Source organism: Dipodomys spectabilis, unplaced genomic scaffold (genome assembly GCF_019054845.1).
Source record: "Dipodomys spectabilis isolate Male_0828 unplaced genomic scaffold, ASM1905484v1 ptg000009l, whole genome shotgun sequence".
NCBI classification, from domain to species: domain Eukaryota; kingdom Metazoa; phylum Chordata; class Mammalia; order Rodentia; family Heteromyidae; genus Dipodomys; species Dipodomys spectabilis.
Genome location: NW_024870686.1, coordinates 127,081 through 150,404, shown reverse-complemented (window position 1 = coordinate 150,404; position 23,324 = coordinate 127,081). Strand labels below are relative to the sequence as shown.

The 23,324-nt window shown below is 50.0% G+C and overlaps 1 protein-coding gene across 1 annotated transcript in view; it reads left to right on the top strand.

The window, feature by feature from the left end:
* Window positions 1-8,481: 8,481 nt before the first annotated feature.
* Window positions 8,482-23,324, top strand: part of Adgra2 (adhesion G protein-coupled receptor A2) — a 42,628-nt gene continuing 27,785 nt past the window's right edge. Inside the window, exon 1 of the mRNA XM_042701172.1 lies at window positions 8,482-8,782. Within this exon, the coding sequence (XP_042557106.1) occupies window positions 8,523-8,782 (260 nt within the window). The 5' untranslated portion in view covers window positions 8,482-8,522. The remainder of the gene's footprint in view (window positions 8,783-23,324) is intronic.

Below are 23,324 nucleotides of genomic sequence, written 5' to 3'. Positions count from 1 at the left end.
TGGGTTCCAGCACAAACACACTCATACACACATAAAAATGGGATATTGTGGAGAACAGGTAACACAGAGTTTCTGTGCTTTCTTTCCCACCACCCTGATGTGTCCACTATCCAGAGAGAAAACTCTGATTTCATTGTTCAAGAGCCTTTTATATATGTACATGATGGTCCCAGGGCTTGAACTCCGGGCCTAGGTGCTGTCCTTGAGTTTTATGTTCAAGCCTAGCAGTCTACCACTTGAGCCATAACTCCACTTCTGACTTGTTTGGTTGTTAATTAGAGATAAGAGCCTCATGGACTTTCTAGCCCAGGCTGGCCTCAAACCATAATCCCCAGATCACAGCCTCCTGAATAACTAGGATTACAGGCCTGAGCCGAGCCATGGGCACTCAGCTTCAAGAACCTCCAGCAGCCCAGTCCCTTACCAGGGGTCAGGGTAGCTGCAAGTTCCAACTGTCTACTAACTTGGTCTTTCCAGTGACTAGCTCCTTTCTAAAGCTATTAGAGGACTTATCCTGAGTCTTCTCATTTGCATAAGCTCAATAAGATACAAAGGAATTCTATAAAACATGAATCTGTAGTCCCATCTACTTAAATAGCTAAGACAAGAAGATTGTTTGAACCCAAGAGTTCCAGCAGATAAGTCTGAGCAACATAGTGGGACCCCATCTCAACAAACAAAATAAGATGAAAAACAAGATCCAGAACAAACAAACAAAATATCCAATTCACAGGACAATCCAAGAGTTTCAGAATCTCTGTTAGGAACCAGGCACCAAAGCAAAATACTCCACCAAACAGACATATAACTCCTATTGTTTAAATCACAGTTCCCCAAGTCAATTATAAATATTAAATTGAGCTAGCAATGGGTCTCAGTGACAGAGCATATACCTATCATGCAAAAAAGCTGGATTCCATCCTTAGCACCACAGCAGAAATATGTATATATGTAGATAGATAGATTTGGATTGAGCTCCAGCATTAAGGTCAACAGACTACAGCAAAATGGAATCCTGATAAATTCCTTGTCTCAAAGCAGAATTAAGCTTATCTTATCTGGCCTTCTTAGGAGTTAGGAGAGTGAGCTATAACAATCAGTTTTAGCTGGCATGATAAAAAAAAATCTCCCCCACCTTTAAGTTTAACAATTTTCACTTGCACCCATGTTTTTGTTTTTGTTTGTCATTTGTATTTAATTGTCATTTGTTTTTGCTTTCCTTTGCCCTTTTTGGTCTATAAAACCAACCTCCTCTGCTGAACATATTCATTTAATTGAACAATCTGTTGTCTGACTCTATAATCATAAACATCACACCAAAAAAGAAAATAGCAACAGAAAAAAAATAACCTCCCAAGCTGGGTACCAGTTGCTCCATCTGTAATCCTACTACTCAGGATCTGAGGATTCAGTTCCGAAGCGAGCTCATGCACACAAGTCCAAGAGAATCCTCTCTCGAATTAACTACCAAAAAGCCAGAAGTGGAGGTGTGACTTAAGTGGTAGAGCACTCTGCTTCAGTAAAAAAAGCCAACTGAGTTCAAGCCCCAGTACTCACACATGCACATGCTCACACACACAAACAAACACACTTATACACATAGTAGCCGGACACTACTGGAGAAAGAAGTAGGAAGAAAGCCCTGCGCAGGGTTTAACCTTGAGAAAGGGAAAGAAGGATGAGAAATGTGCTGGAAGCTCCTTGCCCAAGCATATAATCCCAGTACTTGGGAGGCAGAAGGATCCTCAGTCAGAGACCAGCTTGGACTTAGTAGTGAGACTATCTCAAGAAAACCAAACATATAAAAACAAACAACTGGGTGCCCATGGTTCATGCCTATCATCCTAGCTACTCAGGAGGCTGAGATCTGAGGATCACGATTCAAAGCCAGCCCAGGCAGGAGAGTCAGTGAGACTCTTTTTTTTTTTTTTGGGTCCGGTCCTGGGCCTGAACTCGGCCTGGGCGCTGTCCCTCAGCTCTTCAGCTCAAGGCTAGTGCTCTACCACTTGAGCCACAGTGCCACTTCCAGCTTTTTTCTTTTTGCTTATGTGGTGCTGAGGAATCGAACCTAGGGCCTCATGCATGCAAGGCAAGCACTTTACCACTGAGCCACCTTCCCAGCCCAAGTCAGTGAGACTCTTATCTCCAATTAACTACCACAAAGCTGGAAGTGGTGCTGTGGCTCAAGTGGAGCCCACTTGCCTTGAGCTGAAGAGCTCAGGCACAGCTCCCAAGCCCAGAGTTCAAGCCCCACAACCGGCAAAAAAAAAAAAAAAAAAAAGGTATTCATGTTATTTTGTCGGTCATGGGGCTTGAACTCTGGGCCTGAGCGCTGTCCCTCAGCTCTTCAGCTCAAGGCTAGCGCTCTACCACTTGACAGCGCCACTTCTGGTTTTCTGGTGATTTATTGGAGATAAGAGTTTCAAGGACTTCCTGCCTTGGCTGGCTTTGAACCGTGATCCTCAGATCTCAGCCTCCTGAGTAGCTAGGATTACAGGCGTGAGCCACTAGCACCTGGCTATTCATGGTTTTGAACACTATTTTATCCAACTTCACAGACCAGCAAACCATGCCTAGAATAACACCGTCAGTAAAATAGCAGGACCTGAATCCAGCTTCAGAGTCCAAGCTCTTAGCCACTGTGTCCTGTGCAGGAAATGTGCATGGATTCCATTTCATGAGTGAACTGGATTTCAGTAGAGACAAACGATGACTCTTCCTTGTGGGCAAGTCTAAATTATACCATGTCCTTTTCATGTGGTGGAATCTAATTACTAAAGAGAAGCGGTCTCAGATCCACATGTCACCTGGGTAGCTTCCCACAGTTCTGCTTCTTCCCTTCTGGTTGGACATTGGCTTTCTGTCCTGAACACTCAAGAGGAGCATTCTTACACGTCAGTAGCTCAGCCTGGTCCCCAGGAAAGTACAAGGTAGAGGAGGACTGTCCAGTAGGACCATCCTGGGAAGTGCTAAGGGAGCTAATAGGGCTTATAGTTTTTGTTGTGCTTTTCTTCTCTTTTCTTCCAGTGTTGAGTATTGATCTCAGGGCTTGGCATAGGCCAGGCATGTACTTACCACTAAGTTACACTCCCAGCCTGTTTTCTGGATTTCTTATTCAGCCTTTTATCTTCTCCTGCCTTAGTAGTCAGCTCACTTGGAAAGTTTCCACCTTCTCTTCCTCTGTTGGGGATTTAGGTAAAGGGGTCACTGGTTCTATTCCCCATGTGCTTTAGAAGTGGGCATCTTCACTGGTATGACTCAGAACAAGCCAGAGAATCAGAGAGCAAAGCTCAAGGGAAAGTAAAACACTTGATGGAATCATTGGGAGTTTCTCTCTGCCCACAACTGTCATTTTATAGATTGACAGTTACAAATTTGGACTCTGGGCTGAGGAGTAACTCAGTGGTATAGCAGTTGCCTAGAATGTAAAGCCCTGGGTTCAGCCCGAAGGCTGCACAATAAAAATAAATAAATTAAAAAATTAAAAAGTACGTTTTCATGGGTCAGACTTCCTAGCCAGATACTCTGTTTTGTCCCAATCCTGAGAGTTTGAACTCAAGGTCTAGGAACTGTCCCTGAACTTCTTTTGCTCAAAGCTGGTGCTGTACCACTTGAACCACAGCTCCACTTCTAGCTTTTTCTGGAAGTCAATTGGAGATAAGAGTCTAACCACTGGGCGCCGATGGCTCTCGCCTGTAATCCTAGCTATTCTAGAGGCTGAGATCTGAGGATTGCAGTTCAAAGCAGGAAAGTCGGTGAGACTCTTATCTCCAATAAACTACCAGAAAACCAGAAGTGGCATTGTGGCTCAAGTGGTAGAGCAATAGCCTTGAGCTGAAGAGCTGAGAGACAGCGCCTAGGCCCAGAGTTCAAGCCCCACAACTGACAAAAAAAAAGTCTTGGGGCTGGGAAGGTGGCTCAGTGGTAGAGTGCTTGCCTCGCCTGCATGAGACCCTGGGTTCGATTCTTCAGCACCACATAAGCAGAGGGCTAAGTAGAGGGCTAGTCTTGAGCTGAAGAGCTGAGGGACAGTGCCCAGGCCCAGAGTTCAAGCCCCACGACCAACCAAAAAAAAAAAAAAAAGTCTTACCAACTTTCTTGCCGAGGCTGACTTCAAACTATAATCCTCAGATCTGAACCTCCTGAGTAGCTCGAATTACAGGCGTGAGCTACCAGTGCCTGACTTGGAACTAAGTTTGAGTCATCTTTTTATCTCAACCAAACCTCAAAACAAGATACTTTTATTGTAATTATTTTGTCTTATTTAACAGAGAAGATATCACAACGTCACCCCACTAGCCTGGGACTCAAAGCTCCCATGATCTTCCTGCCTCGCTCTCCCAAGTAACTGTGACCCTGCATGTTGTTTTGTTTTGTTTTTTATGAGTTTTTGTTTTGCCAGTCTTGGGGCTTGAATTTAGGGCCAGGGCACTGTCCCTAAGCTTCTTTTGCTCAAGGCTAGTGCTCTACCACTTGAGCCACAGTGCCACTTCAGGCTTTTCCTGTTTATGTGGTACTGAGGAATCAAACTCAGGGCTCCATGCATCCTAGGCAAGCACTTTATCACTAAGCTACATTCCCAGCCCCAGGTTTTAGCCAAGCACTAGTGGCTTATGCCTAGATATTCAGGAGGCTGGATCTGAGAATCAATGTTTAAAGCCAGGGCGGACAGGAAAGTCCGTAAAACTCTTATCCAATTAACTACCAAATGTGGAGCTGAGGAACAAAGTTTAGAGCACTAGGCTTTGGTAAAATAAAAAAAAAAATTTTTAAGCTAAGATGGCTGGGAATGTAGCTTAGTGGTAGAGTGTTTGCCTAGCATGCATGAAGCTCTGAGTTCAATTCCTCAGTAAAATTAACAGAAAAAGCCAGAAGTGACACTGGGGCTGAAGTGGTAGAATGCTAGCTTTGAGCACAGAGAGGCTCAGGAACAGTGCCCAGGCCCTGAGTTCAAGCCCCAGGACCAGAAAAAATAAAAATAAAAAAGTAAAAATGCTAAGAAACAGTGGCCAGGCCCTGAATTCATACTCCAGTACTAGCAAAATAAGAAAACAAACAAACAAACTCACTCCTCTGTACCTGAAGACAGTAGCAAGAAATAGTCTATGGGGAAAGCTTCAAGTAGATTGGACAGAACCTAGAAAGGAATCAATCCTAAGGGATCCTAGACCCCAGGCCCTTTACCTCTGTATGACTTAGAGATGGGAAATTAGCGGGGTGCCCATGGTTCATACCTGTAATACTAGCTACTCAGGAAGCTGAGATTTGAGATTCATGGCTCAAAGCCAGCCCAGGCAAGAAAGTCAGTGAGACTGTTATCTCCAATAAACCACCAGAATCACTGGAAGTGGTGCTATGGTTCAAGTAGTAGAGCTGGAGGACAGCGCCCATGCCCAGAGTTCAAGCCCCAGGACCAACAAAAAAAAAAAAAAGAAGGGTGGGGGTGGGATTAACCTACTGACTATGTCATCTCAGCCATTATGAAAGTCAAATATGATAGCCCTCAGGACAGGGCTAAGTTCTCCACCAGGCATCTCATTTTCTCTACCAAGTAGAAGCCTCCCCTCAATGTCATGTCAATGTCATCTGGTCTCTATTTAGCTTTTGCAAGTGTAGGGGGGGACAGAAGAATTCCTTTCCAGACTTTGAGTGTCTTCATTTAGCAAAAAGAAGTCAAAAGAAGCTGTGACTTGGGCCCAAGGCCTCTCCTCCTCTTCCTCGTGGCCTATGGATACCCGGGAGGCTGGGTGGGCGGCAGGAGTCTGGGTGGGCAGACCCTGCTTGTGGGCTGTAGCTGTGGCTGGATCTTCTGACCCTTTCCTGAGGAATGCAGGCTTAGCCAGGCCTGCTGAGGGCTCCTGCTGGGGAAGGCCATTCCTCATCTCCCTTCCTCCATTTGCAATCACTATTTATTTATCTTTGGAAGTTCAGCTGGGAGGGATGAGGAGCCAGGGAGGGAAAGCAAGGGGGCCAGCAGTATCAGGCCCCAAGGCCTGCTGCCAGCAGGCCAAAGGGAGAAGCCACTTCCCTGCAAAGGGGCTGGGAGGCTTGGCTGACAGGCACAGTAGGACTGGAAAAGGCACCTTCACCACGGCAGGGCCAAGCTCATGGAAGAGGGTGGTGGCCATCATGGGGGCACATTGATGGCCCTGTGAGGATGGAAACACCAGTCCTGCTCCAGTCCTGGCAGTTGGTTTCTTAGCCATCAAGGCTCTATTAAATGACAGAAAGGCTATCCTTTGTGGGAAATCTAAGAAGGCAGACACCATAAGCCACACTCCCCCAACCAGGTTTCCAGTTTGCAATGCAATCCAGAAGCAATACCCAGAAGCATTTTTTTTTGGGGGGGGGGTCCGGTTGTGGGGCCTGAACTCTGGGCCTGGGCACTGTCCCTCAGCTCTTCAGCTCAAGACTAGCGCTCTACGACTTCCGGCTTTTCTTTTTCTTTTTGCTTATGTGGTGCTGGGGAATCGAACCCAGGGCCTCATGCATTGCAAGGCAAGAGCTCTACCACTGAGCCATCTTCCCAGTCCCCCCAGAAGCATTTTTTAAAAATATTATTAAGTGGTTGTATAAAGAAGTTTCAATTCCATAAGTCAGATTATGAGTACAATACATCTTAATCACAGAAGGTTCTTTTGTTTGTTTTGTGGGGGGGGGGGGTGTTTATTGTGCAAGTCCAGGGCTTAAACTCAGGGCCTGGGCACTGTCTCTAAGTTTTTATGCCCAAGGCTAGTGGTCTACAGTTTGAGCCACAACTCTACTTCCAGCTTTGGGCAATTAATTGGAGATAAGAGTCTCACAAACATTCTTGCCCAGGCTGGCTTCAAACCTTGATTCTCAAATCTCAGCCTTCCGGAGTAGCTAAGGTTACAGGTGTGAACCATGGGCACCCAGTTGTTTGTTTTGTTTTTAAATGTTTGGTTTTCTTTTTTTTTTTTTGGGGGGGGGGGGGTCCGGTCGTGGGCCTGAACTCTGGGTCTGGATGCTGTCCCTCAGCTCTTCAGCTCAAGGCTAGCGCTCTACCACTTGAGCCACAGCGCCACTTCCGGCTTTTTTCTTTTTGCTTATGTGGTGCTAAGGAATCGAACCCAGGGCCTCGTGCATGCAAGGCAAGCGCTCTACCACTGAGCCACCTTCCCAGCCCCAGATGTTTGGTTTTCTTGAGACAGTCTCACTACTAAATCCAAGCTGGTCTCTGACTGAGGATCCTTCTGCCTCCCAAGTACTGGGATTATATGCTTGGGCAAGGAGTTTCCAGCACATTTCTCATCCTTCTTTCCCCTTCTCAAGGTCAGACCCTGCGCAGGGCTTTCTTCCTCCTTCTCATGCCACAGTTTACAGGAATAAAGTAGGGGGTAGTCAGGACCTCATTTTGACCCCTAGACTAGTCCTCCAAGATGTTCCATCAGTGTGTCCAAAGTCAGACAGTGAATAAATTAAAAGGCAAAGCTAAGTTTAGAATGGGATGTCCTAACTCCCTGCACAGTGCTCTGCCCATATCCTGGCACCGATCCCTCTTTTCATTTTCCCAGTTTGTCACTCACTACTTCACACACACACACACACACACACACACACACACACACACACACACACACACAAGGGGAGGGGGGGGATGGTCAGAACTAGCAAGGCCTGTCTTGGCCTTTGACCTCTCCTTGGCCCAACAACATGCACCCCCCACTGGACAAGGTCACTGCTCACTGGGTGAGGTCAGCTGCTTCCTCATCTGTGGCTTGGATCCTCCTGCGGTGGCCTCAATCAAAGTTTGTGGGCAGGAGCAGGGCTGTGACTGTGAGAGCCAAGGTCTAGACCGGCCTCTCATGTCACGGAGGCGAATGGAAACCTCTGATCGCGAGCAAAGTTCAACCCCAAACAGAGCCCCAGACATCTCAAGCCGAGCCCCGTAGGTCATGCAAAGCTCCGGAAGCCTGTTCCTGCAGTCTGGACGCACACGAGCCAGGGAGGGTTTTGTGAAAAGTGCTGTTTGGGGCTGGATTGTGGAGAGGACAGCGGACAGGCTTGCAGGTCGGGAGGCGCTAGGGCCTCGCGGAGTGGCGAGGCGCAAGGGGGGAGGCGGGGGCTGGAGGCGGCGGGAGCGGCGCGGCGCCGAGCTGCCCCCATCCATGGCACGGGGCGGCGGCGGCGGCGGCGGCGGCGGCGGGAGACCAGCGCGGTCCGCTACGTCCCAGCCCCGCGCTGAGCGAGTCGGCGACGCACGGACGCCGGGCGGCCACCAGCCCCGGAGCGCGAAGCGCTGAGAGTCGGGCCGCACCGCCCGGGGCCTCCCGCGCGGCGCTGACAGCCGCGCCCGTGTCCTCCACGGCGGGGAGCTCGCAGGACATGCCCCCGGGGCGCGGCGGCTGGGACCCCAGGGCTCGCCTCCGCCCAGGGCCCCCCGCCCCTCCCTCGGGCGCCCCGGGCCCCCGCTGAGCGCGCCGCCCCGCACGCCCGGGTCCCGACGGCCGGCAGCGCAGCCCGGCCCCAGCGCTTGCGGGTCCCCGCGGGGCGATGGGTTGATGGGCTTGGGGGGACGCAGGATGCGGAGGGCGTCCGCGAGCCTCCCGCTGCCGCTGCTGCTGTGGCTGCTCCTGGCGCCCGAGGCTGGGGGTGCTCCCGGCTGCCCCGTCCCCATCCGCAGTTGCAAGTGCTCTGGGGAGCGGCCCAAGGGACTGGGCAGCGGCGCCCCCAACCTGGCGCGCAGAAGGGTGGTGTGCGGTGGCGGAGACCTCCCGGAGCCTCCCGAGCCCAGCCTGCTGCCCAACGGCACCGTTACCCTGTGAGTACCCTACCCACTGCACGAACGGAGGTGCGGGAGGGCGAGACGGGGGGGGCTGAGGACAGGCCCGAGGCCCGGAGCCGGGGAGCTGGCAGACGTCGAGGCCGGCGGAGGCTTGTGGAGCCCGGAGGGAGGGGAGCGCCGGTGCGCCCCGGCGAGGCGCGGCGCGCGCCGCTCACCTGCACAGGTGGGTGGAAGGCGCGCTAGCGGGAGGCCCGCGCTCCTCCTCTTAAGCCTGGGCTGGTTTCGTACTTTGGAGACCCGAGCGGGCGGGCGTGGAGAGGGCTGCTGAAAGATGACGCCCGCGGCCCAATAAGTGACTGCGGTCCTTAACCGCCGCCGCTGAATCTCCGGAGGAAACTCCCGGATTTACCGGGCGGGTCTGGCACCTCCAATTGGGATCAACCCCATCCTTTCCCTGGGGCTGCGGGCCTGTGGGTCCGTCTTCCAGCCCGACTCCTCACGAGAGCCAGGAGGGTGAGCTTGGAAACGTCTATCCTTGGGGAGTCTGGTGCTATTGGTCTGCGTGAGGTCCCAGCGCCCCGACTCCTCTTTGGGTCCCCTTTCCCACTTGTGAGCGTTTGTGTGGTGAGCTTGTGCCCGGTCCTGCGGCCCTGTCTGTTCTTTTGAGCTCTTTCGAGCTTGGACTCCTTGCCTTCTTTGCGCAAAGATAAGGAAGAAAGAAACGGTTAAGGGAGGCGCGTGCCTCCTGGCCTCCTTCTGTGATTGCGATTCTCATTTCAACCCAGGGCCCCGTCCAGCCCTTGCTTTGCTGGCCACCAGCGAGGGCTCCGCAGCACAGCCTGACCCCAGGTCTCAGCATTCGCGACCCCTCCGCAGCCCCGCGGTTTCCTGAACTGACCATGTGCGGCGAGCTCCACTCACGCCGTGGACGTTGAGGGTAGCGTCCTAGCCGCTGCCCCTTACTTTCCTGTCCTAAAAGCTGCTTCCCCTTCCCTGTCCTCCTGACCCTCGTGGCAACTGTTTCTCCACCCACCTTGCCTGGAGTTGGGGCTGGCTACTTCCATTCGATTGTGTCCAGAACAATACAGTAACGCCTCTGGTTGGGTGAGTTCAGAGGCTGCCCGCTTCCTGACAGGACACAACTGGTCAGCCTATGACGTTTACTGCTTGGCCTGCGTTTTTCCCAGCTGGGGTGTGTGTGCATGTGTGCCTTGAAGAAGAGGCGTGAGGTCTGCCCTCTCTGATCTCCTTCAGCTCAAGGACATGACAATGGCAGAGAAGGGACCAGCCGTTAGCTCAGCACCACACCCCCCACCCCAACCCCCCAAGTGTGCACTGGTGCTCAAGGGTCCCTTCAGGCCTAGGCATTCCCCAGGAACCCACTCACCTCTGGAGGAGGAAAATTAAAAGGCTGGCTGTGTGGAATAGTGGAGCTGGGGTCTGTGCAAGCCACAGCCACACAATGATAGTTCAGTGCTGAGTGGGGTGTGTTTTACACGCATGCTCCGTGTCTGTGCACACTCTCCTTTGAGTGATCCCTATGTGTCTGTTGGTCGGAATTAGGGAATCCTAACATAGCCAAAGCAGAAGGGGAGGCGGGGGGTAGAAAACTGGTTCTGTAGTACATCTTAAAATGATTTGGCAACTAATGCTTTCCAGCCGTGGCAAATTCCCATGGACGCCACTCCAAGGAGAGAGTGGGCCAATCGTTGGTGAGAATATATTGTGACAGGGTGGCAGCAGATGCGACTCCTAGCTCATCTTCCCATCCCAAACCCTCCTTAGAGGAAAGGCTCCCCTTTTCTTCTCTCCCCACTGACCTAGCTGCCTTAGGTACCTTTCCCACCCCACCTCCCAGCCTGGCTGTACATCCCCATAGTGACAAAGGATCAGATAGGACCTGGGAGCCCTTGAGAAGCTCATGGCTTGCCAACTATGAGTTCAACTGAATTACCAGGCAGACATGTTTCTTAACCCCGCATTATTTGTGATCCTGGTATTGTCTGTCTCCTAAGCCCCCAAATTGGCCTCTGAAGAAAACAGAACCCAGATTCTCCAGCAGAAGCTGGGCATGCATTCCTTGGGGTTCTGTCCTAGCATTCCACCATGCCCCAGAATGTTGAGAGAAAGAAGATAAGGGCTGGGAAGAAGCTGCCACTTCTACCAGGCAACAGAACACAAGGCCAAGAGTATGTTGGGGCTTGTAAATTCTATGCCTGTAATTCTAGCATTCAGGAGGCTGAAGGTAGGAGGCTTGAGAGTTTGAGGCAAGTTTGTTCTACATAAGTAGCCTTTTTCTCAAAACAAACAATAGGAAGAAAATGATGTGCCTTCCATTTCTTCTTCTGCCCTCTCCTAATTTCTTTTCCACATAGATTTTCCCTTTCACCTTATGACTTGTCACCTGGGGCAAGCAACAGGACTTGAGCTATGTTTGCATTGTAACTACTCTCCTTCCCCAACATCCCCATCACCCCTACGTCCCCAGAAATCTCTTATTTCCCCATCCATCCTCCCAGGACTTAGCACTCCACCTTAGAAAGCCTAGAAGATAATGAATGCTGGGACTCCAAGTGCTAGATAAAGTCCCTGTCTACAGGGGCCTCCCTTCCTAGTTTACAGAGAGCTCTGACCAGTTCCAAGGGATTCTGTGAACAATTGTGTTGATCTCACTAAGCAAGCCTGCTTTACCTGCATCCTACTATCTCAACTCTGCTTTCTGTGTTTGTAGACTCTATTCCCTCTCCCCACACCCTTTTGCTTATTTTCTGTTTTGTTTTGTTTTGGGTTTTTTTGTTTTTTGTCTTTTTTTTTCCCCTTAATTTTCTCCTCTTGTGGACTTTTCATTCGAAGTTTTCCAGGAAAGCTGAGTTCTTGGCTTCCTTCCTGATCCATCTGCCCCACCCCCAGCCTCCTAACCTAGTATGCAAGGCAGCTGTGGGCACAAATACTCTTGTCCAGAGCTGGAGTCTTTATGGGCCTCCCCTGAGGAGAAAGGTCCCAGAGTTGGTGGCTTTTTACAGGGAGGTGGAGGAGCTGACTGTAGGAGGATTCAGTATGCCTCCCCCTGCTTCTGGGCAGCTGCTGAGGGCCTGCCCTCTGGTTCTCAGCTCTGGGATTTAGAGGGAGGGGGAAGGGCCTGAGAATAAGGAATTCCAGAACAGGGCTGATATCAGATAAGTCCTGAGGATCTCCTGGGAAGACCTCCCAGGTCATCTGAGTAGCCTCTGAGTGTCATAAATTCCTACTTTGTCTGCTCGGAACAGGGTCTTACAGATAAGCAAGTCCTGCCCCTACTCTTACTGCTGAGCAAACAGGCCGCTACCTAGGGAGTGGAGAGCTAGCACCAGGTGGGGTCAGTAAGGGATTAAGTAGTAGAGTTCTCTTAGCATTTCTGTCAAGAAGGTCCTACTTGGATTTGGGGACTGATTGGACACAAAAACTACTTATATTTTTATTTTGTGCCAATACTGGTACTTGACCTCAAGGCCTAGACACTGTCCTTTAGCTTTTTCTGCTCAAGCATAGAGCTCTACCTCTTGAGACAAAGCTCTATTTCTGGGTTTTTACTGTTTAATTGTGTCTCATGGACTTTCCTGTCTGGCTTCCAACCATGATACTCAGATCTCAGCCTCCCGAGTAGTTAGGATTGTAGGTGTAAGCCATTGGAACTTAATTAAGAAACTAATTTTTTTTTGTTATTGTAAGGGTGATGTAAAGAGGGGTTGCAGTTACATAGTCACATAGAGAGTACAAAAGCTCCTTTAAAAACCCACCTTCTCCCAGCAGGCCCAGGCCTTTTTGACTTGAGACCATTGTAGGCTAGGTGAGAAGGAAGGCAGCCATGAGACAGGCAAAGCCTCCCACTGCGAGGAGGGTTGCTGACCACATAGCCTGCTGGGTTAGGGATATTGGGGAGAAGGGGTCATTAGCAATCAAATAATCAGATATGCCCACACTGCTTTTTTTTTTTGGTCATAGGGCTTGAACGCTGGGCCTAGGCGCTGTCGCTGAGCTCTTCAGCTCAAGGCCAGTGCTCTACCACTTGAACCACAGCACCACTTCCACTTTTTCTGGTGGTTAATTGGAGATAAGGGTCTCAAGGACTTTCCTGCCCAGGCTGGCTTTGAATCTTGATCCTCAGATCTCAGACTCCTGGTGTAGCTAGGATTACAGGCACTTCTGGCTGGTTATTTGTGCTGGGAGTTTGGCAGTAGGAGGGGAGGTAGGAGATGGGTGGTGTGTGGATACCACATAACCCATTTACTGTGCTTTGAGTGCCCGTGCCTCAGGGAGGTGGTTCTTGTGTAGATCTCTTGATGGGCCTCCATCCAGCTCTGGACTGAGACTCATGCATGAAGCCACAAGGATCCAGTTAGAGAAGGTTAGGGCACAGTGTGCCAAGCGCCATGCTCATAGCGGAGGGCGGTGGAAAGATGCTGGCTGGAGAGGCGGGCCCAGCCGGCTTCCCCCACCCTCTTCTCGTCCACCCTTTTTCCCCATATGGTTCTCATAAGGTCTGGGCTCAGAGACAGCAGCCAGAGGAAGTGGCTGTGTACAGAGAGCTTTTGTGAACAGAGGAGGGGGAGGGGGAAAGCAGAGAGAAAGAAGGAAAGAAAAGAGGGAAGAGGCTGAGACAGAGAAGGTGAGGGAAGCCAGGGGACTCCAGTGCCCCCTTTACCCTCTAGGATGCAGCTAGCAGTGACAGCATTCCAGGTGGGCTTCTGAAACCCCTTGCCTCTGCCAGTTCGAAACTCGGGACTCAGATGGATCCATCAAGGCCTGCCTGCCTCTTCCCCTCCACCTCCTTTAAAGTTGGGTGCCCAGGCTCCGGCAATTTTGGCTGCCATTTTTCTGGGCCTTGGAAAACCCTGCCTGGAGGCATCCTCAGGTGCAAGATGGTGGGGTGGCCCTGTCTCAGAGAGAGAACAGAATCCCCCAGTTTGCTGGGACAGTCGAGAGGCCATCAGCTGAGTCCCACAGATGTACTTACAGTTCAGCCCCAAAGGGTTAGGACCCAGAGGGGGTCATTTAGCCTGAGTTAATCAGGAGATGTCTATGAACCTAGCCAGTCCTGAGCCCCAAAGAAATGCCTTGCTGCTGGCTGCCGTACATCATCCCTTGATTGAAGAGGGAAAGGGGCAACCTTAGTCCTGGGGGTGAGTCTGAGAATTTCCCCCCAAAGGCAGAGGCAAACCAATGTAATTTGAAACTAACCATAGATTGACCCCTAAATGTGGGGTCATGTTTTTAAAGTGAGAGAGTGTTTCTAAGTTTATCCCACATGGGAGCCATTGGGATAAGAACCCTTTTCTGCCAGAAAAAAAGTTCCAGCCATTGCTGAGTTGATCCAGGTCTTTCCACTCAGTGAAAGGGGTGGGGAGAGGGGGCTAGCTGCTCTCACCAAAGCCCAGAGAGAAGAATTGAGTTTGCCTATGCCACACAGCTTCTCCATCATTCCTGAGGTAGAGACTGCCCTGGAAGGGGACACAAGAAGAGGGGAGAGGAGGGAAATGGCCCTGGGCTGAGGGACCAAAAGGAAAATCCGGTGACTGCTAGGAAGGGCTGCTTAGAGGGGCTGTTTATTTTCATTCCCCCAGACCAGCCTCTGTGTTCTATTTAGAGCTCAGACACTGACAGGACGAGGCTGCCTCCTCCCCTTCCTCCCTTCTGTGCCCCCCCCCCCCATCCTTCCCAAACTCCAGAACATTCCTTTGCTTTTAGGACTGGGCAATGGAGGGGGAGGAGGAGGAGAGGAGACAGCAGAGAAACTGAGTGAGCGAACTCAGGCAGCCTCCCAGAACCTGCCCCCTTCCCCACCCCCCCAAGGCTTTGCCTCCTTCTCTCCCTTGGGAGCCAGGGAGGGCCCCAGTGGGGGAGCTAAGGGGATATGCAAGATGGATGGGGCCAGGTGAGGGGCAGGGGAACCCATCTGTCACAGAGCAGCAGGCAGTGGGGCGGAGAGTGTGGCCTGAGGAGGGAGTTCCAGCCTTCACCGGGGCCAGACGGCTCCCAGCTGGAAAGAGAAGGCAAGGTCTGCGCGTGCCCCTCCTCCTGGCTTCCCCCTTCCCCGCCGGCCGCCGTCACTCCTGGCCTGGTTAGTTGTGTGGTGAGGCAGAAACACTGTGACTTCAGACTTAAGGCGACTCGGGCCTCAGGATGGGACAGACTACCAAAGACAAGGTTAGGGTCTCCTCTGTATTGAGCAGGCCACCCTCAGAGAGGGGCTAACTTGCCCTAGCTCACATAGTTCCTAATCAGCCAGTCATACCTAGACCCCAGGACTCCTGACCCCTAGTCACTTCAACAAGTGGGAACACAGAGGCAAGGCCAGCTAATGGAGCCAGCTCCCATGAAGTAGGGCTTGGAGGGTTGGGGACAGTGAAACTCCCCAAGCCTCTCTCCAGAGGCTCTCCTCACTGCCTCCCAATGCTAACCCTGCCCCAGGCAGCTGGGCACAGAAGCACATAGCACTGGAGTTTGAGGGCACCCAAAACATAACTCTCCTTTTCTGAACTTGAGCTGGGTTTTTGAGATATTTTTTTAAAAAGTTATCACACAAGAAAATAAAAATGTTTTATTATTGATAAAGTCTGATTGGTAGCCAGGCATGCATATATATATATATATATATATTATATATGCTGTATTTGGAAGGCTCAGAAGTTCCAGGCCAGTCTGGGCTACACATGAGAAACTATCTCAAAACAACAACAACAACAAAAGCACCCAAACCAAAACCAACAAAACTAGCTGGGAATACCTCTCTGAGAAGTTCAGTGACAAAGGCTTTAGTCAGACTTTTCCACCTGGCAGGCATCCTCAGCTCACTGTCAACATGGGAGGGACAGAGCCCCACACAGTGGACATATGGAGGACACACGTCGGGCAGAAATACTGGGAACAGGGCAGGACAGATCCACCAATCCATCCTCTTCCAAGTCACTGCACAGAATGCTGGGAGTCAGCCTGACCCAGTGACTTCAGTGTTTCAAGTGTTTTTCCAGGTGTTTCAGCTCTGCCACCCCTCAGGATGGCCATGTTGTCCCAGAGGGCCACACAATGGCACCAAGCTAGTGAGGGAGAGGCTAGGTGCTCTGTCCTGGAGATGGGGGTAGGAAGTGGGGAGAAATGAGAGGGAGAAGGAAACTGCCCCCCCCCCAAACTTGTAACAACACAGCTTACTTGTAAACAACAGGGTTTACAACAGTAAACTCTCTGTCCACTGAGCACCCCATGTCAGGGAACTCTGTCCCTATATTCAGCCAGTGCCTACTGATATAGGGGTCTCTTAAATGTTTCTCCCCAGGCTAGTCTTAAACCATAATCCTTCCAATCTCAGCTTTCCTGTAGCTAGGATTACATTGGTAAACCACTAGGTCCAGGTTTGACACATGTTGTTTTGACAAATTTCCCTTCAAGAAGGCGGAGGGAAACACACTCTACAGAGTATACAGTGTGTGTGCATGTATACACACACACACACACACACACACACACAGAAATTGGCAATTTACCCTCATCACCTTGTCCACACAGGGTGTAAAATCCTACCAAATTTTTGGCTAAAGAAATCATACCTATTTTAAAATATAAATGGATGTTTCAGGGGGTGTAGTTCAGTGATGGGATATGTTCTTAGTGCTAAGAGGCTCTGGGTTTGATGATCAGTACCACAATCAGTAAATCAGTAACCCTGATGTTGGCAGCACACACTTGTATTTCTAGCTACTCTAGAGCCTGAAATCTGGAGGACTGATGTCGGAAGCCAGCCCTGGAAGAAAAGTCCATGAGATTCCATGTCCAAATAGGAAAAAAGAAAAAGAAATAAAAAGACAAGGATAAACTTGCCCTGTGGCTCATGCCTATAATCCTAAAAGAGGCTGAGATCTCAGAGAGCCAGCCTATGCAGACAAATTCAGTCAACTCCAATTAACCAGTAAAAATAAGAACTATAGGTGTGGCTCAAATGGTAGAGCACCAGAAAAAAAGGCAAGGTTCAGAGTTCAAATCCCAGTACTGGCACACAGAGAAAAGATACCCTATGTGTTCATGGCAGTAGCATGTCACCTAGGGTTGAGCACACATGGGTGCTCTATGTGAGGAATGAGTAAATGAATGAACATATAGTCTACATTACAGTAGGCTCTAGTTCCTTATTCTCAAATGAAGGTGCTTGGACCCTCAAACCTCCATCAACCCACTCTCATCACCCCCCCCCCCCCCCACATATCCGTGGTACCTTTTCTGCCTCTAGATTTGATCCCAAAGCTCAAGGCCAGTCCTTCTCATCTGAGCCCTAGTTTCTAAGCTTTGCCTACCCCGACAAATAGAGTGCCCTTGTCCATAGGGTGGTTAGAGAAAAGCAGACAAGAAAAGGTAGTTCAGAAACAGTAGACAAAGGAAGTGGCGCTGTGGCTCAAGTGGTAGAGCACTAGCCTTGAGCTGAAGAGCTGAGGGACAGCACCCAGGCCCAGAGTTCAAGCCCCACGACCGACATAAAAAAAAAAAGAAAGAAAAAGCAGACAAAGGCTAGGTGGTAGTAGCTCACTTGTGTAAGCCTAGCAACTCAGGAGACTGAGTTGGGAATGGGGGTTTGAAACCAGCTTAGGGAGACAAATCTGAGCAATTCTTATTTCCATTCAATGAGCAAAAAGCCAGAATTAGTGGCATGGCTCAAGTAGTATACAATACCAGCTTTGAGCAAAAAAGCCAAGTGAGAATGAGAGGCCCTGAGTTCAAGCCCTAGTATCTCTTTCTCTCTCTCTCTCTCTCTCTCACACACACACACACACAAAAAGCAGACAAGCAGTAGTTGCGCAAGGCCTTGTCCTTAAACTACTGTCATTTACAGCCTACCCTCCCTAGCTGGCCCCACTATTAGGCTGAGTTCAGGGACAGTCAGTCTCAGGACCTGGGAAGGAAGGCCCTACATGGGTCTTCTAGTGCCTGCAGGTGTTTGGAGCTGACTAGACAGGCTTCCAGGCCAGGGAAGGGATGGTAAGGAATTTCAGGAGTGGACAAGGCACCCTGCATAACCACTCCAACATTTATGTGCCCAGCTGTTAGTCTAAATGGACATGAAGAACCACCTGGAGGGAAGGGGATACACAGAAGTACAGCCACTGGCCAGACTGTGTTGAAGCAGCGCCTGTGGACAGCGGGTCTCTTGGAGACCCTAATGTCCTATCAACCATACTAAACTGTCTTTAAACACAAGAATTATTGTTTATTGATAAGTTATACCATTTACTATATGTAATTAAGCATTGTTAATGTTCACTTTTGTAGCATTTGTTTGTCCATTTTTTCTTTTCTTTTCTTTTTTTTTTTGGGGGGTCCGGTCGTGGGGCCTGAACTCTGGGCCTGCGCGCTGTCCCTCAGCTCTTCAGCTCAAGGCTAGCGCCCTACCACTTGAGCCACAGTGCCACTTCTGGCTTTTTTCTTTTGGCTTATGTGGTGCTGAGGAATCGAACCCAGGGCCTCATGCATGCAAGGCAAGCGCTCTACCACTGAGCCACCTTCCCAGCCCTTGTCCATTTTTTTCATGGTGTTAGAGAGCCTACCCAGGGCCTTGTGAATGCTAAGCAAGTACTCTATCCCCAGCACAGTATTTATATGTTAGAGGTGATAATTGTATTTTGGGTTCCAGACATTCTTGTGGGCCCTGAAAATTCTCAAAGGGTCTGTGTATAAAGGACAGGCTGGGAGCTATGGTTTCTTCTGGCCAGTTCAGGGTGGGCTATCAACAAGCAGACCACCTCCTTCCCTAACTGTTTGTCTCCTAAAGACATTGCCAAGTTACCAGCAGCAAGTGTGGGGCAGGATGCAGGGCTTGGAGATTCTAGAATCCTGAGGAGAGACTGGTTCAGCTAGGGATCTGGACTCATCTTGGATTCCCTAGAGAGTACAGATCCCCAGTGTCATAGCTGTGCCTCTCCCTGCCCCCTACCCCCCTTGTCTGCATGATTTGAAAAGGGGCTGACATGTATGCCAGCACTTGGGAGAATCATTCAGTACAGGCACGTGCTGGCTCCATGCCCCACAGAGCAGGGTCATGTGATGCCTATAGGGTCACCTTTGATGTCAGGGTGGTATCTGGTGAGTTCCTGTGGCTGCCCAGAGGCCACAGGGACTCTCTGTAGACGCCAGCCACTCGCTCCCTTGGCCTTCAGTCTCCATTGTGGTGACTCTGCTCACTTCTTTTCCCTAAAATAAGACCCTAGTTTGGAAAGAGTTCTGGAATGGACTGAGTGTGCCCCTTCTGTTTGGCCAGATATCAAACTCTGGAGTAAGGAACAGGGGACCCCAGGGACTGGGCCTCCTTCCCATAGAAAGCTTGAGGTTGGGGTGGGAAAAAGAGGGAGGAAAGAAGCTGGAGTCTTGGCTGGGAAACCAGGACTCTGCGGTGCCCACAGGGCGGCGTGGTTGGAAGGAGGTCCGCCAGGCTGGCTCCCTGGGAGGCAGTAGCCTGAGAAGGTAGTGCAGGCAGAGAAGAGAGTCTGCCTGGTGTGTGTGTGTGTGGGGGGTAGGGATTGGTTAAAGAGAGCCCAGGCTGGCCCTGTGTCTGGGACAGCTGCACAAACTAGCTAGGCTTAAAGTTCCCAGGTCCCTTGGTCCAATTCTTATGGAGATCCTGCCTATTTTCCTTCCATGAGACCACCTCAAATCATGGGGACCTTTTCCTCCTCCTTAGGTGGAGAACATGGAGTGTGTTCATCTACCCCACCCACAGTCCTTAACTGCCAGTTTCCCACCTGCTCAAGAAGCCCCCAGACATAGGGCTGAGTCCTTCCCTAGCATATATAAGACCCTGGGTTCCATCCCCAGAACCAATAAAAGAAAATCTCCAGATCTACCCGCTTGAGAACAAAACCCACAGACACAGTTGAGGGCACTCTTCTGATAATCTATGTCTAAAGTAAATTTCCTCAGAACTTTCTAGGTAGTTAAGGCAAAAGATCCTTACAGTCATCTGTCCAAGAGCTGGCAATGAGGCCAGAGGATCCATGGCAAGAAAAGGATGAACTTCTGTCTTCTGAAGCCTGCCCTTTAGCATGGGTGAGAGGGTAGAGGTCAGGAATACATTCTCTGTAGCCAGAAAAAAAACCTGTGATTTGAGACTTCAGGGCTGTAGTTTGTGCTGGGCTCGCTAAGCCTAAGTGTGGGCTGTAGCTGCCCCCAAGTCCTGTTGTGCCCTCTCCCAGCACATACAGGCTGTCTTAAGAGGAAGACAGAGAAGGCCCAGCCTGAAAGAAATCTGGGCTCTTGAGGAGGTGGGACGTGGCTGGGAGCTGGCCCTGCAGCCTAGCAGGTCTAGAGATGAGTTGTTCTGGGCCAGAGGTTCATCAGGACCTGCCTCAAAGGCTCCTTTATCTTTTCCCACCCTCTCCTTCTGGCCCTACAGACAGATGTGCATACTTACAGTGTGGCTGTCAGTTGAGATATTTCAATTGAACACAATACATTCCAATTCCCATGACACTGTACACATACAATGAAGAAAAGTATCCTATTAATGATTTTGCGTGTGTGTGTGTGTGTGTGTGTGTGCGCGCGCGCGCGCGCGCGCGCAGCAGTCCTAGGGCTTGAACTCCAGGCCTGGGCACTGTCTCTGAGCTTCTTCTTTTTTTTTTTTTTAAATTATGTTTTTGGTCCGGTCGTGGGGCCTGAACTCTGGGCCTGGGCGCTGTCCCTCAGCTCTTCAGCCCAAGGCTAGCGCTCTACCACTTGAGCCACAGTGCCACTTCCGGCTTTTTTCTTTTTGCTTATGTGGTGCTGAGGAATCGAACCCAGAGCCTCATGCATGCAAGGCAAGCACTCTACCACTGAGCCACCTTCCTAGCCCCTCTGAGCTTCTTTTGTTCAAGGCTAGTTTTTTTCTGTGTATGTGGTACTGAGGAATGGAACCCGGGGCTTCATGCTTGCAGGGCAAGCACTCTACCACTGAGCCACCTTCCCAGCCCCTGATTTTGCATATTAATTACATTCTGAAATGATAATATCCTATGGAGAGTTGGGCTGTGTATATGTGTGTGCAAGCACGCATACACACTCGTGTGCACAATAATCAGGCCTTAGTCAAGGCCTTCCAGTCAGCACTCTACCATTTGAGCTATACCTCAAAGCCCTTTTTGGCGTTAGGTTTTGTTGGTGGTGGTAGTGCCAATCCTGGGGCTTGAACTCAGGGCCTGGGTGCTGTCCCTATGCTTCTTTTGCTCAAGGCTACACTTCACAGCTCCACTTCCAGCTTTTTTGGTAGTTTATTGGAAATAAGAGTCTCATGGACTTTCCTGCTTAGATTGGCTTTGAATGGAAATGCCCAGATCTCAGCCTCCTCAGTAGCTAGGATTACAGGTGTGAGCCACAAGCACCCAGTTGCTTTAGTTATTTTTTCAGGCAGGGTCTCAAATATTTTATTTGGGTAGGTCTCCTACTGTGATCCTCCTACCTTTGGTCATCCACTTAGATCATAGACACACACCTCTAAGGCTGGCTCCTTAATTGAGATGGTGGAGTATCACTACTTTTTGCCTGGGCTGACCTCAAGCTGATCCTCCTGATCTCTCAGCAACTGGGATTGCAGGCATGATCCACCATGGCCAATAATAAAATTCTTTTTATTTGTGTGTGTGTGTGTGTGTGCCAGACCTGGAGCTTGAACTTAGGGCCTGGAAACTGTCCCTGAGTTTTTATGGTCAAGGCTAGCATTCTACCACTTAAGCCATAGCTCTACTTTGGGCTTTTTAGTGGTTAATTGGAGATAAGAGTCTCACAGACTTTCCTGCCCACGCTGGCTTCCAATTGTTATTCTCAGATCTCAGCCTCCTGAGTAGTTAGAATTACAGGCATGAGCAGCACCCAGCTAATTCTTTATTTTTTAAGTTTTTGTTTTAATGTAACGCTTGAAAATTTAAAATGACGTATGAATTTGCAGTTTTCTTTTTATTTCTAAGGGCCAGCTGTAAGCTGAAGTATTTAGTAAAGTGAAAGGGGTGAGGGGTGATGACTGATCGTCTGGGCTGAGCCCTCTGAACCTCTTTGAATGTGGTTCTCATATGGGGATCCTAGGTTTTAATCTTGGGGATTGTGAAGTAGGAAAACTTTTTCATATTCTATTTTTTATTTTATTTATTTATTTTGGTCGGTCATGGGGCTTGAACTCTGGGCCTGGGCACTGTCCCTTAGCTCTTCAGCTCAAGGCTAGCGCTCTACCACTAGAGCCATTGTGCCACTTCCTGTTTTGTGAGTGGTTTATTAGAGATAAGAGTCTCATGGACTTTCCTGCCTGGGCTGGCTTTGAACCTCAATCCTCAAATCTCAGCCTCCTGAGTAGCTAGGATTACAGGCGTGAGCCACTGGTGCCCAGCAAAGCTCTTGTTTTTATATTAAAGTACTGTTAGTAAATTTTTTTTCCTTCATTGCTGGGTTGGAACCCAGGGTCTCATGCACAGTACGCAAGTGCACTTCCACTAAGCTATATCCTCAGCCCTTGCATATGCCTTTTGAAATAGCAACATGATGATGACTATGATGGTGGTGGTAGTGGTGGTGGTGGTGGTGGTGGTGGTGGTGGTGGTGGTGGTGGTGTGTGTGTGTGTATTTTGGAAACCCAGCAATACTCCCTGAGTCACTCTTCATGCCCTGTGGGAAACTCTCACAGTTAGAGGTACCATAGACTGTGAGTAGAAGGGTGGAGGAAGTATATCTAAAGGGGAAAAAGGAAAGGAGAGATTGAAAACTCTATCCTTTTCCTTGGACACAGAAAGCCACCTCCATCTACTTCCATCTTGGCCATTATCTGGGAACCTGTTGAAGATGGAGCAGGAAGCTGGGCTGTAGCTCACTGGTAGCATGCTTGTCCCAGGCATCATACTTTAGAGAAGAAAAAAAAAAAAAAGTGAAGGGGATTGTTTGGCTGGCTCTAGTCAGTGAGCAAAAGTGTCAGGTAACAAGTTTGAGTCCTGATTCCTGGGGAGGGGGGATGGGGGGGGGGAAGGAGGGAGGGAGGAGGAGGAAGAGAGGGAGAGAGAGAATGAAGAAGGAGCAGCTAGCCCAGTGGATGCCTTAGGCAGCCTCATCTTGGGCTGATCCTCCAACCCACCTCCAGGAAGTCTGGGGCAGATATCTGACTGCTCTTCTTGCCGAGTCACCTTTCCTGCCCTAACTGCCCAGCCCAGAGGCTGCCCACTCTAGAGAATGCCTGAGGTCTGATCCTCAGGTCGTCTGCTCAGTACTCCGTCAAGTAAGAACTGATAAAAGAAACTCTTGAGGTTGGAGGCATGGATCCAGTGGTAGAGCTCCAGCCAATGAGCAAAAGCGTCAGATACAGAGTTTGAGTCAGGGCCTCAGACAAAAAGGAAAAAAAAAAAAAAAAAAGGAAACTCTGCCCAGCCCAGGGCAGGCAAGAGTTTGAGCTGAGAGGCTCATTAAAGCTTTCTAATAAGCAATTAACTGTCCAAGATGAGCCCTTTTGCTAGTCTGAACTTCCCTCTTCCCTGTGGGACTCTGGCAGGGAAAGGCTGAGTGGGCAGGCAGAAATCTCCTCTAAACACAAATGAGTAAATAAACAAAACTC